This window comes from Semicossyphus pulcher, unplaced genomic scaffold (genome assembly GCF_022749685.1).
Source record: "Semicossyphus pulcher isolate SPU_LCO1_2020_fin unplaced genomic scaffold, fSemPul1.0.p SCAF_7, whole genome shotgun sequence".
Taxonomy (NCBI): Eukaryota; Metazoa; Chordata; class Actinopteri; order Labriformes; family Labridae; genus Semicossyphus; species Semicossyphus pulcher.
Window position 1 is genome coordinate 17,106,067 of NW_027211748.1, and position 16,235 is coordinate 17,122,301.

General features: G+C 46.4%; 1 protein-coding gene across 2 annotated transcripts in view; it reads right to left on the minus strand.

Moving 5' to 3' along the window:
• skila (SKI-like proto-oncogene a) overlaps positions 1–13,999 on the minus strand; it is a 33,810-nt gene extending 19,811 nt beyond the window's left edge. For both annotated transcript variants that reach the window (XM_069684434.1, XM_069684432.1), the window contains exons 1-2: positions 13,937–13,999; positions 10,344–11,632 (exon numbers count right to left, since the gene is read on the minus strand). In XM_069684434.1, coding sequence (XP_069540535.1) covers positions 10,344–11,465 — 1,122 coding nt within the window. In that variant the 5' untranslated portion in view covers positions 11,466–11,632; positions 13,937–13,999. The remainder of the gene's footprint in view (positions 1–10,343; positions 11,633–13,936) is intronic.
• Positions 14,000–16,235: the final 2,236 nt, after the last annotated feature.

Genomic DNA, 16,235 nt, shown 5'->3' on the forward strand with positions numbered 1-16,235 from the left:
ACATTACTCATACACATGATGTAACTGTAAGCTACAGCTATTGCTACAGAAGCTGGAAATGCACTATTCAAATCATCAACCTCGAGTACCGTGAGTAATGGTCGAGAACAGACGAAGAATATTGCAAAATAAGATAATTTTAGCGTTAATCATGCAGTTTTATGAGAAAGCCGTGTGAAAGAAATGCTCAGCATGCAGGAGGAGAGATTTGTATCTGAAATTTCCTGTTTGTTCTTGCAGCTGCGGTTAACAAAATACTGAGTCTTCACTTCATTTTTTTCACCTTCAAAGCAAGATTATGACAGCATTAGGGCTCCTAATCTATCCTGCACCCCTTCCTCCCCCGAGTTTATGTCATCAGGTTTGACATGAAGCATTAAAGTATCAAAATGTAGCCAATGATGTTCATGCACAGTACATGCACACGTATGCAGAAAGAAATGGCAGCATGTTTGAGTCAGTGAAGGGCATTTAAAAATCATCCATGCGCAAGAGAGCATACTAGCTTCATACACATGTGCAGCTTACGGTCTCCAGCACAGCAGCTCAGTGTGTGTATGCTCCACTTTCCTTCCCCAGTGCCCCCCTGAGCGTTAATTACCAAAGCTGTCGGGGCTCACCTATGTGAGTCAACCAGGCCGGGAATCAGACATGCATACACTTACAGACAGAGATGCGCATGTAAGTAAACAGACATCCCTTTAAACAACTGCTCCATCAAACAGCACAGTGGGAGGATGGAGAGAGGAATGACGTAGTTTTACCGCAAGCAAAGTGTCGTGCACAAATACGCACACAGACACAAGCAGACACACTTCATTCTCCCAGGAGGCCACATCGACTGAGAATGAGGCCAGTGGGCTCTTGTCTTGTCTGCGGATGACTGTACGCATCATCACTTGAGCATCATCTCGGCCAATGTGTGTGCGTGTGTGCTTCACCATCTCTAAAAGCGAAAGAGAAAGTCTCCAGAGCAGCTTGATGCCTCAGGACGGAGTTTGAAGGTGGGTTACTGGTTCAGATCTGCAATTAGGAAGAGAAACTCACACACCACCAGCACCAAAACACAACTCGGCCGCCTGGATTTCTATATAAGGGAACTCGGCTCACTATTCGGATGCTGGAAACAACTCAGAGTGCCTGGAGACAGGGGGAAGTGAGAGAGCTGCAGAGAGAGGACGAGCGTTGCTAAGCAGACTGAAAGCCGAGAGAGGCTGTCAGCAAGCCAGCAATGCTCTGCTATCACTACAGAGAGAAAACACAAAATGGAGACACTGCCCAACCCTCTGTCTTTGCAATAAATTAAACAGAATCCACTCAAATGCATCAAAATAAATACCTGCTTCTAAAAGCCTTTCTGCAGCTTTAGATCACCCAGCAACAATGGCCCGAATCATAGATTTCTGTTTTAGTGGCGAATCTTTAAGCTATCAGACACTAAAATAAGTCAATATCTCCTGGTGACAGCTAGAAATAAACTCTTCATTCTTTCGCTGCGGCCCTAAAAACAACTCCAAAAGAAAGAATGGCTTCATAGTTTAATAGGCACGTGTTCAAATGATGATTTTTTAATGCAGGCGTTGGAGTTGGCCTCGACTTAAACCCTTCTTTACAGGCTCGAGTATGCAGTCATTTATCGATCGCTGGTTTGTTTACTTCTTCCTCAGCACGGGAGGCTGCTCTGCTGTAATGTGGAATACTGCAGTAAATGTCAATGCTTGCTTGGTCCTCGCTCTCTGCAATGAGGCTACACTGAGCAAGAAGGAGGGAAAGGCGAAGGGTTGAAGGTAACAGGGGCTGACCTATGATACAGTCCCAGCCCTACAAAGAGAAAGCTCCACCTGGCCAAAACGCCCCGCAGGGTTAAATCTATCACAGACACATGGAAAGAGAGACAGTTAAATCCAGCCCTGGGTCCTCTGACTGTTCTGCAGGGAGCTCTGGTCTCATCCATATTACATGCAGGAGCTTGTTTGAAGCCTCTACTGCTCGTCTTTGCATGGGCAGCTTGGCTTTGCTGCCCAGGCCCCTCGGGCTCGCCCGTCTCTCCCACACACACAAACACACACAGCTCCAGTAATGCAAATCGCTCAGCCACCGTGACTCTACTCTCCCTTTCTCTCTGTGACAAGCTCTGGTTCTGAAAACAAGTCTCTGAGGACCATTGCTCGCTTCTTACACAATGGCTCATGGGCTGCAAATTTCACGACACACATCTACTTTTAATCTGGCAAAAATCTGAATTATTAAAAAAGACAACTTCAAAACACACACAGAGAAATCTGCCAGCACGTGGTCAGGGGCGGCTGGTCATTACCCGTCCTGCCTGCACTGATAAGAATGCACCGACATCTATGGCAGGTGAAACCACAGTCCAGACACACACCTGATCACCAGACTTCCTTCATTAAAACAGTCACTGTCTGAGGCAGGCTTGACAGCAGCCCGGGTTAAGCACGGCTGGGTTTGGTAAATGTCATTACGGTTGAGTCAGAGCTCTAAGTGAACACACCTGGGCGTAGATCAAACAGAGTGGGACGGTGATAAATCTTTGTCCTGGCTCCACTGTGACGCTGATGAGTGGAGAGCAGACTGCAGCGCTGATGGAGCACCGTGACTCACGCTGCAGGATAGGGTTGGCGTGGTGACGGGCGGAAGTGGCTGACGGTGGTGGTGATTGTGTCTTGTGTGTCTGGCTGTGTTTGACCCATTTGACTTCCTTTTATCGTGGAACTGTGGACTTTGTCATCTGCACTGCATCTCGTGCTGCTGCGTGTGTAATCTCTCTTATAAGGGATATCATCATGTGGAAATGTTTAAAGCTCACGTCACAGTCTGGCTTTCTGTCATCCACCTCTGATGACACAAGGACAAAAAACTTTTGTTTTTACATTTTACTTTATATTTAAATTTCAACCTTCACTTCTTTCAGATTGCCTTAACAGAAAAGAAAGTAAGGCTTGATTGCCAAAGCGGCTGACTTAAGAGGCAACCTCGCCAAAGTTTCACCATCATTTGGCTGGAGGCTGCATTTCTTCCCTGAACATGAGTCAGACTTCTGAGGAACTACTGTACATATGGCCTCATCAGGAATCAGGATGTGTCTCAGCCGCTGAATTTTGATAGTGATGACACAGAAATGTTTGGCATAACAAAGCGCACTTGTCATAGGAACTGGATAAAATGTAACCAGACTGTGAACCACAAGGCAATGCTTCACTCTTCTTCAAAAGGATAAAGTCAAGGGCAATAAAGCTACATGAGGGCAGAGTCGCCCCAGCAGCGAGGCTGTTTTAATATGAACAAAGCGCATCCAGAGCTGGACATGCAAAGAAAAATCAGCACTACATGCTCGACACAAGTCGCACACCATACTCTGTTGCTTGGGGACAGTAAGGGAGGACTACACTATTAGCTTGCATGCAAGGATGCTGAAGAGCACTCACCAGTCTCAACACATGCGACGCTTAATGAGGCTCCCGTAGCTGAAGTATACTTAAATAAAAATACACAATATACCTTTCATGAACGCTATTAGATAATTAATTGCATCTGGAGGTCAACGACCTTGAGGATTGCCTACTACTTAGTGTAAGATTTGAAGAGGTGCAGAGGGGCTGTTGAAGATCCAGAGGGAAACCGTCTCCTATTTACAGGATCTTGATGAGCTGGTTTGGACCCCTGAGGGGCATGAGGCAAAGAAGACTGCATGTTTGCATGTGTGTGTCTGCCCGAAGAAATATGAGGGAGACGGATAACTCCCAGGAGCAGCAGCACTGCAGGTGGGAATAAGCGGTGCGATAAACACATCAGAATTTGGCAGAAAGGCAGAGGCAGAGAGATATGGAAGACCGGGCAAACCAGAAAATGTCACTTGTTTCACCTTCACTAATGCGGTCTGTTTCCCAGTTGCTAACTTTACAGCCTTGCCCTGAGCAACATCAGTCAGGCCCCCGGTGAGATAAGGATTTACAGGGTATAGAGGCCGCCAGCAGTGGAAGGGAAAGAAACAGTTGGAGGGTGTTTGATGTTAGTGGAGCAAAGGTGAGGCTGCAAAATAAAGGACTTCCAGGGCAGGCAAGTAATCACCTCCAAGCTTGGCAAGTTAGCATCTCGCAGCAGTTGGCTGTGCATTTGTGCTTTTATCTGGTGCGTAGGCTGAAGGTCAAAACTAGCATGGGCCGCAGCAGACTTTACTTGGCTGCCACTGTTGTGTGCAATTAACCACGTGAAGGCCGTTTGATTACAAAAAAGAAACTTGTACACCTAAGAAGACAACGCAAACAGGATTGCTTCCATATGGAAATGACGAGCTATTACCAAACACGCAAATAAATTACTGACAAAGTGGAGAGATGGGGATTCCTTTAATCATACAGGCCGACTTCATCCCCCTGATTCCTCTGTGTTTGCATCATGAATAATTGATCAGTGTAATGACTGGGCTAAATGTGTTGTGGATGTGCCGGGTGACAGCCCAGCGGGACTTATAACACGCCTTTGATATCCTGTGTTTATCTCCCTGTCTGGGAGACTGTGGCTGTGGGAGAAAATATGACAGAGGGGAGTCTAAGTGCCTATATGGTGTGTAATGTGTGTTCGTCTGCTGTGTATATGGTGCTCCTATGGAAAGCGCTGTCTTTGGGTCTCTCCATTTATATCTTCATTAATCACCGTTCCCACCGGGAAAGCGGCACAGAGGAGTCTTTCAAATGCAAACGCACCGCGCTCCCTGCTTGCACACAACACGCAGAGGCTGGCAGTCTCCCACAGCCCCTTTACAGTACACCTCCCTCGCCTCCGACTCCCTGCCCCCAACACACACACAACCTGTTTTTCTGACTGTCTCCCAGGGAGACCAGACAGTGGACACTTAATCTTCTCATCAACACATCGATTAATTAATACGAGGGCTCCTCATTATTCCAGTCTCATGCAACAACCCGGGCAAGCTACAGAGCCGTGTTTTACGATCCAAGCCGCTTTCTCTTCTTACAGTCTTGTTTGAACTCGTAGCCCATTATATCCCTCTCTCTTTCACTGGTTCTCGCTACTCATTTTCCTACAACAAACTGGTCTGACGCCCTGAGGGGAGAGAGCCAGAGCACAGTGAACATGCAAACAGGCTGTCAATCCAGGACTCTTTAAAAGCCTGCAGGACATTTGGCTGGGAGGAGCTTGGCCAGTTTGTTTAGTCTATGAGACTGTTGGCAGACGTGGCAGAGGCTCCACTGTATCTGGACTGACCTATCTCTGCTGTCTGCTGCTGTGGCTTCCAGCTCACATCAGTCCCATAGCAGCGCTTTATCTTCTTCTGGTGGTGAGGTGGGAAAATAGTGCAGGTCAAGGAAACAGTCAAAAATAACAGACTGTAGCTGCGGTGGGAAATTGCAACCAGCGAACCCGAAGTACATTTTTAAATGTGGGCTCGTAGTTTACAGAGGAAAGCTGTGAGCTGATGCACGACAAATCCAAGTTGTGAAGCGAGCAATGTCTGAGGCCTGTGACCATTTTCAAATGTTGAATCTAAAACTGAAAACTTGATTTTTTTAACACTGAGAAGTAATGACTTTGGCGTTCCTCCAGCGAGCTGCAATGCTGTTATGGAGCTGTGATACTGGCACTGACCTGATGGTGACATACCAGAGGCCCCTCAGCTCAACCCCTCCTACCTTGTGGGGCCCCATTTAGCCCTTTACAACAGGCAGCAAACACTGGCCAAGCCGCAGCCTGTTGTGCTCAGGGATACGGGCAGTCTCCCACATGAACCTACACACAAGCACTATAGACTGTAGGTTATGCTGGGCCAGCGTTCAAAGACGCTGCTGTGTATTTAGTATAAGTGGATAATTGTTCTTTGGGAAATGCAAAGACATACAGACATAGAAATATGTGTATGGGCGGGATGGGAGGCAAAGGAGAGAGTGTTAGCGGGGGAAATGCGAGCTAGCCGGCATGTGATTGGACAGCCAAGAGGGGCTGTTCCAGGCCAGATTTGTGGTTCAGCTCAGGTCTTGTGGAGGTTAATTTTCAACTCGGGGAAGAAGAGCTGGGGCCCAACTCTCTGCAACAAACTAATGGCTGTGGTCTGTTTTATGGAAGACAGCCAAAGTGTGGAGCAGTTTGTGACTGAGACAACCTGAGACAACCAGACCTACCCGTCTCTCATCTTCTTCCTTTCATACTTATTTCTCCGCCTAACCTTCTTTGCTTTAGTGCCTCCCCCAGGGGAATGGCGTGTGTTCTGACCACATATACCCTTTTTACTGTCGGCCTGACGCTACCTCTGTCTGGCCGCCAGTCTGAGTTACAAAAATGAGAGCAGACAAAAGCAGAAGCAGAGGTGAGGTGAACTTGGGAGAGTGGTGCACATGTCTGAACACAGGCAGGAACTTATGCAACACCAGCTGTGGCCACTGTAACGGAGTCGTCTTGTTTCACTCTTCTTCTTCTGCCTCCCTCTCGGCCCATTCTCCTCCTCTGTTCAGTGTCCGTGTCACCCGACAACTCGCCACATCCATCAAGGTCGGAGACCCGATCAATAGCCACTGGCTTCCCTCTCATCCGGCTAACAGACGCACACAAGTGGTCTTATTGCTTATGTAACGATTGACTTATCGGGTCATTTGGCTGCTTATTTTGTTACTGTCCGCTGATTGGGGCCCGGGGGGTATTGACTGTTTACGAACACATGCGGGCAACAACAGAACTGTCTGGGTTAGAAGGAAAGAGATGATGGTGAGCAAAGGATGATAGAGTGAAAAGGAGACTAAAGGCCTTAAGTCAAGATGGGTGAGGACATCTAGCTTAAAGAAGCAGGCAGAGGGATAACTGATGTCAAGATGGAGGGAGAGAAAGAGGAGGGAGAAGAGATAGCAAAAGCACCACAGTGAACGATTAGCAAGGCTGCCAAAATCCAATTAGATACAGCCTAAGAGAATGACAAGAACATAGACTGACAGACAGAGCAGACAGCCCAGGAGACAGACAGAGAGTGCAGCTGCACTGGTCTGCGGTAATGAAGTCACTGGTTTCCAAATAGCAAATAGAGGAAGCCAGAGAGATGCAGCTGTCTGCCGTCTGTGCCGCAGCCACTGTGTCAGCCCAGCCAGGGAGACAGACAGAGGAAGGCTGTTCTCTTCGTCTGACACTTCTGACTCGGGGCCAGCACGACGCAACAAACAAGGCTGAGGCAAATCAGGAACACACAGCTATGTTAACTATGTTGTTCTGCTCGCCAGGGACAGGAAATATGTCTAAAATAGTAGGTCATGATGTTCTTTTCAAAACAGCCTCCTCCGACATACAAATGAAGAAAAGTTCATGACTCCGGTAAAGCAAAACAATGACACCACGGAAGGAACTACTGGGGTTTTACATGTTTTGTAATACACTGAATAGCTCGAGCTTGCCTGATGAAATGCCATGTTAACACCCGGCCAAAATAAAACATGACGATCATCAATGTTCATCAGCTTGTGTAAGTTCACGTCTTGTAAAAAAATAGAAATCACCCTATTAAAATTACGGCACATAATGATGTCTCAGAGGAAAGTACTGTCACAACCCCTGAAGGCAAAATGAAGTCATTGTCTGTCAGATGCTCGAGTTACTCTTGAGATAAGGCTTCAGCTTGTTGCTGTCTGTTGGTGGCGTCTGTCTAGCAAGCTCTATTTACACAGCAGGGATCAGTAGACAGGGTAGCAGTGCCTAGAGGCACAAAGCACCGTTTATAGAGAGCAAGTCCTGGACTTTTTAACTGCACCTTCACAAACCAAACACTCCTAACAGGATATGGAACTAGTAGCCATTGGAGAAGGTGGAAAAAAAAACTTCCAGAAGGCTCCCTTGTCTGTGTCTCTTCTCTTTAAGAGGTCTCAGAGCTCTCAGGTGAAACTATGAACCGCTTGTAAACGTGCACATTGACACTGTGTGTAAATAAGGGCCACTGGGAAAAGGGGTCTGCAGTCGGGGTTAGACTAACACACAGAGGCGAGCCATCTTTCTAAAAAGCATGTGTGACTACAAGCTGCCTGGCCGGCCTCCCAGTAACATCCACTGGGATGTGGAAAGTATGAGTCACACAGCCAGTGCAGTGGAGGCGGCTGGACACTGAGAGTCTGGAGGATGTTCAGGGTGAGAGACATGTCCGTCTGCCTCACTTCCTGCTCAGTCAAACACACACTTTCTTCACACACACACAAACAGAAAGTACATAGACTTGGAAGGGAACCTCTGACTGAGAGAAGCGGGACACTGCGAGGTCACCCTGTTCTCTGGCCACTGACCTTTCACACACCCTTACATCCGCTCAGGTTGGGGGTGGTGTTGTGCCATCCTCATTTCATACCAAAATCACCTGCTTCCTCTAGACATGAAGGCAACTGTGTTTCCAGGAATTTGGCCGTTTGTGACGTTGTGGGCCTCCGTCTACACCAACTTCGCTGCTTTCAATTCTGCAATTAATTAAACAACACGATTTCCCGTAAAGCCCAAACCCTCGCACATAAACGAATGAGGTCAAATCTGGTAAGTGCTGACAAACAAACCAAACATGTGCTGCGAAGAAATAAAGAAAAAAGGAAACAACAACAAAAATGGAAAAACAAAGACTGAGAAATCAACCCACAGAGAGAAGACAGCACCTGATACTGTGGTGAGACAGCGGCTCCAGAGAGGCTGGCGAAGTGTGAGACGAAGATGTGTCATACTGGCCGACAGTTACCAGCTCATTACACACACAGATATTGGCAATGTCTCACACGTAAACACACACAGACACACACACTAGTAGGGAGTAGGACTCATCATCCACCTTTAGCTTGTTTTTTTGTACATATTTGTGTGTCTGTAGTCTGTGTGTGTTTAAGTTTGTGCGTGCCGTACACTGCTGTTTTCCTCTGTGGTATTAAAATGTTCCTGCCTTTGAGAAAAAGAATGTCAACGTCTGCCAAAGCATACCTTAAAACCAAGACAGGGGAAGAGGAGGAGGACAGTTGGGAAGAGGCGAGACAGGAATGCGGTCAGGACACTAGACGAGGGAGCAGACGGTATTTCCGGCACATTCAGTGGCCAAGTCAACCAGAAAAAGAAAAGCTCCCAAACTCAGGTACACACACACAATACACAATCTGTGTCTTGTGTTCCATTTTCAAACCTACACACAAACGCACACTGAATACACACTGCAAACCCTCTTCCCCACAGTCTCTCACTTGACCTGCTGCCTGCTGTTCTGCTATCACAAATAAATCTTGCCAGCAGGTGTGGTCGCAAAGCCCCTTTCTGTTCGAAATGTATGTGCCGAACATCTTCCAGTGTTTCCTTATTTTTAATTCACCAAAAAATCTGTCTGAAATGGTGGATTTGCTTATGAACAAACCACACCAAACAGTCAGAAAGCCCAACCCCAGCTCTAACAATAAAACAAGGGCACTGCACTGTGGTCAGAGGGAGGTCATGAGACATAAAACCAGTCAATGGCAGGGAAACAATCTAGAGCTTTTCCCCCCCACTGAATGCTGACTTTTCAATAGGCTTGCTGCCCTTGTGGTTTAGATACTGCACAGACATTTTTTTTTACACAAACAAGAACAAAAAGAATCGTCAAAATCATCAGTCACTGAAAAAATCCTTTCTAAGACTGCAGCATTCTGGCTTTAAGTGATAACTACTGGAAATGCGGTGAAGCCATTTCACTTTTAAGCTTGCCTCGAGGTAAAACCGTTGCAAATTAAGTCTATTTTCCAATCCAGGAACTGAGGCTCACACTATAGATTTTCTTATTTCAAGTAGCACTAGTATTTTGTGCAAGTCACTGAGACAATATCTTTGGTTTTCTTTCGAAAATGTGAAGGAATGTGAGAAAAAGATCCAGTAAGTTAAAGAGCTAACAATTAACTGCTGACATGCAGTCTAAATAGAGCAGTTAAAGAGGCTGCTCCTGAGCCTTCTTTATTGGCCTTTTGTTCCATGACATTCCCAGTGACCTCCAGGTGACCCGAGGGGACAAATGATGCACTTCCCCTTCAGCTGTGGCCAGCTGGCCTAACCTCGTCTGATCAGACCTGGCCAGGCAGATGTCACCACCTGTCCCAGGACTCTTTCCCACATACTAGGTCAACGCTGGTTTAAGAAAACACCAGCCGTGAGGTAGTCTAGTCAAACCTGCTGAATACACAGAATGTGGGACTGGACCATTAAAAGAAAGAAAGGCAAACTAGCCAGCTGGTTCAATCCTCACATCATTCAACATAATAATACTGTTTTAATTGGCTTCTTTAAGTGATATACTGCAAGCAAAGAATCATAAAGACACGTGTATAATTCAGAAGTGCACTTACTTTGTCTAGCGACCTCTTGAGCTTGTAGTGGAACTTCTCTTTAACCTCGTCCAGGAGATGCTTGAGCTTTGGCTCCTCTGGCGTGCCTTGGTACTTCCTGGCTAGCTGCAGGTAGCAGGGCCACTTGGCCGAGTCAAAGCCCCAGTGGCAGGTCCTCTTATCAGGTGACTTGTGTGAATGCATGACAAACTTCTGTGGTGAAAAGAGCAACTGGCACTCGACGCACTGGATGCAGGGCGCCTCAGGCTGGGTGTAGAACTGGGGCACAAACAGACCCTGGCACTTGCCCAGACACTGGTGCTCCACCTGGAAGCTGGCTTCACTCTCCTTCAGCAGGCCCTGGGTGGACAGCTTACCGCTGGGGTCAGCAGGCAAGGCTGCCCCGGGACGGAGAAGAGCATTGCACAACCGCTGTGCATCCGTCAGTGTAATGAGGCCACAGGAAGGTGCGTTGAACGGCAGAATGCCCAGCACCTTGAGGATGTGCAGCTGCTCAGCATCGCAGCGTGAGCAGTAGACGTAGAGCTCGTCGCACACCGTGTTGATCTGCTGCAGCGAGAAGTCACGGAGCACAGAGTTGAGCACCTGGGGGAGGCAGAGCCTCTTTTCCCCCCCAACAACGAAGCAGGAGATGGACTCTCCTTCCAGTAGTGAGTGGGTGAGTTCAGTGGAGCTGTCACAAGGAACCAGTAGGGGGCCCCCTCCCAGAACAGGAGGGGAGGGCAGGGGGGGCATGCCAGCCGGTGAATGCTCATGGCCAGTGCGGGCTGAGAAGGCAGCTGGGCCCCCCAGGGAGCTCTGACTGCTAAGGGTGAACTGGGCCAGCGTGTGTTTGAGCCCAGGGCTCAGGTCCAGGGCTTTAGCAGAGCCCACCACGTGCAGTTCAGCCCTACCCTCCACATCCATGTCAGTGTCGTGGTGCAGGTCCTCGATATGCTCCCTCTTCACCTTGGGAGTTTTGGGGAAGGAATCCATACTGCGACGCTTTAGGTTGATCTCCGCCATTACTCGCTTCTTGATGGGTGCGTCCTCCAGTCGCTCTCTGTAAAGCCGTTTCATGTTGCCCTTGAATGAGGTCAAGTCTTTGAAAGGGGTTTTCAAACTGGTCTGGGTGCTGGCCATGTCTAAGCACTGGGTTATTGTTGTTTCTGTCTGCTGGCTGAGTTCTTTATTCCTCTGAGTCTTTTTTTTCTCCTCAAGTCTTTTCAAATAACACAAATCTTCTGGTAGTTAGACACATGCATGATGATGACTGAAGTTTCAATCTGTTGTATGTTCTGATCCGCTACCTGAACATAAAAAAACAGGAAATTAGAAAACAGAGAAGAGGTGTAAAATCCTTCAGTGACATCTAAATTACAGGTAATCGATTCCTTTCCTGTTGCAGAATAAACAAACTGAAAATTATCTCGTAAAAAATGTTGCGGGGAATGAAACATCCATAAGGAGTTTAAATGTTTTATGGCTGCTGTCCCAGCCGGGGGGCTGAAGAGGTCAATGGCTGTTTGCATGGACCACTAAACCAAATGGCCATTACCATACTTCACACAAACACGAGGCTTTTGCAGCCCTTGTAATTGAACCCCAGGGGAAATTTGCATCCAGGATTTCACCAAAGGTTTGAGAAACAAACTTTCAGGCACAAAGTGAGAATTTTAACAAGCGAAACCAGTTGACCAGACATGACAAGCTAAGCGAAATTCCCCACCACCCTGCCCCTCTCCCGTTACATTGTTAATGTAAGGCTGATACAATGGTCAAAAAACATTTCACTTTGCAAATGAAAGTGGCCTTCCCAACCACACTGTGCCTTCCCCTAGGTCTGCCTACCCCACGCTGACCCCATCAACTGCATGAAAAACAATTGATAAAAGCGTTAACAGCAGTCGGCCCCTTCTTTTGGTCTTCTCACAGCTTGACATGCAGCAGTGTGGAAAGCGGTGTTTCCCCCCCTTTTTTTCACTTACAGGCTTTACTGCGGAATAACTAAATCGACAGTAATAAGGTAAACAACAGTACGCTGGTATTCCTAATTTAAAACGCAATGTAGATGATAATGGCTCCTGCTGCAGTATGACACCAAGAGACGACAGATTGAAAATGCAACATTTCGGTGAAGGTATCTTTAGCGCTTTCTTGTGGTAAAATCAATTTGGTTTGAAAATCGACAGAAAGGGATTTCGGAGTGCACAAAAAGGGAAATGCATTCGGCTAGCTGACCACAGTGAATTAATTTACATTCTTTTGATAATTTCGGCATCGCGTCGTTTTTTTCCACTGACTGAAAAGCTGCAGCGGTGCAAACCCCGAGCTCGATTCCGTCGCGGGCTGACGTTTATGGGCGTTAGATGGGAAATACAGCCGTGGGTTGATTAAAAGACGAAGAAAAAACACACATCACACAAATCGACTCATAGACCGATAAATGAATTAGGCTGTAGATAGGGGCAGCTCTGCCCCAGCAGCTCCCCTGCTCGGGACTCCGGTTTGGTTGCAAAGATATCCAACCAGATCACTTTAATTTCGGTTAGAAATCACAAACGCACCCGACTGCTGCGTTTAATTGTATTTCTTAAAACCACCTCACAGCCATTCAGGAAATATGTCTCAATGCTTGTATCCTTTTTCTGCTGCTGCAAGGACACAGCGGATAATACTGCTCCTGCTCTGCTCCATCCCCAGCTACAACCCCTCCTCCTCCTCTCTAGTCTGCAAACTGTACCTCGCCTCCTCTTCTGGCTCGCCACGACGGCACTGGTATGCAGACAGCGCTGATAATGACATTCACTGTCTGCACTACAGTCTGGTCTGGGAAGGCACCGCGGTCGAGCGTAACGCACACACCGACCTAGTGAGGGCACGGTGGGGGTTTAGCTACAACCACGGCGTGCCCGTATGTCAAACACAGAGGGAGAGTGCCTGTCCGATATACCCAACGGTCAAATCGCTTGTAACAGGACATTAAATATTGCGCATTTGAAGGTAACATTGTTAAATATCGTTAAAATATATGTATTGACAACAAAACATAAGGCGAAAGCGGAATAAATGTGCGCTTACTTCTGGAAATCAATGGAGACATAGCTATACTGTTTTTGAACGGGTGATACTAATTGCGCTAGCTAGCTTAGCTACGTCCAGCTTATTCTCCGGCACAGTGGGCTATGAAGCAGGCTAACCCAGCTCCAGAGAGCACAGGCAGGCTAACTTAACCCAGCAATGAGAGCGATAATAAAACAGACTAACGTGCCTTCTATCCCAACACATACAGCGGTTAACAGCAGTGAAGGATAACCTATTTCCACTTTTAAAAATACAGACTGTTCCGTAATAGCACGCGATAAAAGCTGGAAGGGGACTGAAAGCGCTAACATTACAGCAGGCTAACCCCCAAAGAGAGAGCGACACAGCAGGCTAAACCATGTTAGCTTCGCCCCCCTCCTCCTCTCCGTCCGCTGCTCAAAACCCAGACATTCGAACTCAACCGTTAACCATCACGCGCTGGGATACACTATCAAAATAAAACGTACCGTTAGTTTAAACAAGCTTATCTTTTTTACGTTATTTGTTTTTTAAATCGTATAAACACTTGCCTGAACGCTGCGTGTCGGTCCGTCCTCACTCGCCCGTGGTCCTCTCCGTACTGGAAAAGCCTGGCGGACCGTCAACAAGATGCAGCTAGAGGTTCCACTACAGCCCCGTAACGTCACACTGCACACGGGCTGAGAGGCGGAGACGTCACCCGGCTGACGGAAACTATGCGGGGGTGTCTCTAGTCTGTCTGCCCTGCCTGCCTGTCTGTCGGTTTGTCTGTCTGTCTGTCTGTCTCGCACTGCCTGTAATGGATTTGTTTCCTCCAGCAGTAGTTAAAGCTGAGAGCAGAGAGAAGTGGAAATAGATGTCAACAGCAGGCAAGTAATGGATACAAAAGCTGGGGTCCGGGGACTTTTCAGCGGTCCCTTTAACGATCCAGCATTGGATCCCACTATAGCAGCTCTTTACTTAATTATTGTTTTAACTTCAATCAAAAAAGGCTTTATTTAATGGGGAAATTTGCTTTTAAAACTGTGGTACTCCACTAAATATCACACTTTATACTGCAATACATTTATTTGATAGCCTGAGTAACTTACTTGGCAGATTTAGATTATACTATATATATATATAGACCCATATTTACCAGCTGCAATATTAAAGTGATATTAATGATCAATTAATTATAATCCAGGAATATAATAAATATATTTTGAAATTCTACATAATAGCATTTTTATTTCTGTGTACTTTATGTATATTTCTATGCAAATACTTTATAGATTTATTTTAGTAAGATTTTTCATTAATGATTTTTACTTGTCACAAAGTATTTTTACTCTGTAGAGTTCCTAGTTAACCTAAATAAGATATCTGAATATGTCATCCACACTGCTGTGAGGATATATTTGAGGGAAAAATGATTCTATCTATTATATATCAATTACTTAAGCTTTGCTTTTTTTAGGGAGAATCTACTTTCTTTTACAGATTTGTTTAATGTTTTTGGCTGTTTTTGGCTTGAATCCCCACTTTTATTTACATGGCCCTGGTTGACTTTTGTCGCAGCATGAACTGACATGACAGCCACTTTTTTTTTTCTATCTCTCTCTGTTTGGCTTTCTATCAAGTTTGTGTTAATGAGAACAAACTCATACTGGGCAAAAGGGATGCTTCTCCTCTCCCACACCTCCCATCCCCTCCCCCTCCCTGCTTTTTATGGACCTATCCACTGCAAAAAAAAAAGGTCAAGAGGTCATTCAGCAGTCTATTGTGCTGTCAGTGATGGTGAGAGTTCATAAAATCTGAGTATGAGGATGTCAATAATGAGATTTTATGAATTATAGATCGCACATGTTCATCTGCAGGAGGCTGATTCCCTCTGCAACGTCCTCCTCTTGAGTCTGAATCAAATATAACTCATTTTCTAAGCTGATATCTTGATCTATAAAGGTTATCGTGCCCTGTCTACATATGCAGTTTTTCTTTTTTCAGAGTGCACCCTGGTTGACTGACCCAAAGTCTGATGTCACACGTCTGTGGGAGCACAGAGGCTTGATAAAGCTTTGATAAACAACACGGTCGGCCGTTTCTCTGCAGCCTCTCTCTCTCTCTCTGGCTCGCTCTCTGACAGCAAGGTCAGCAGTTGTATTATGAGAGCAGATGTGCGTACACCCTGTCCAGCCCCAGAGAACAACAAGAGGGACATTGATTTTCCTGTAATAACATCACTCTGTGTACTGCGGGGACTAAATTAATCTCATATCTGCCGTATTGTGACCAGCACTGATTGTTCATTAGGGCTAAAGCACAAAGCTGAAGGATGTTAGCATTAGCAGTGGTGTGGGGGGTTAGCTGGGATTCACAGACGGAGTTTAACAGCACATTGATAAGAGCAGACTCTGTCTAAGTGTTATTGGACTCAGTGCTAAGTGGACCCTGGGGGCGGACACCTCACACAGTCGTTTTCATACATCCTGTCTGGAATCAATGGGCGATATTGAAATATGTGCGCGAGTTGTTCAGTGGATGTATCTGTAATTTGGGGTAATGATGCTTGCTGAAGAGCTGGTCTGAGGTCACACACGCCTTCACTGCACAGTGTGAGGTGTCAGACAGTTCGAGGCGGATATATTAGAGCGGGTGGTGTCATGTCTCTTCTCGCAGCCACATTGAAAGCAGGTGTTGTATTTTCAGTTAGTGGTTGTAAAATGTTTGGTTTGTAGGATAGTCATCATTCAGCCTGCAAATAAACAGGAGGTGGACAAAGGCTTTTTTGATTTCTCTGATTATTGTGCCTGTAAACACCATATGCTGTCCTGGAGAAACCTGAATTTCATCATTTATTTATTTTAATTG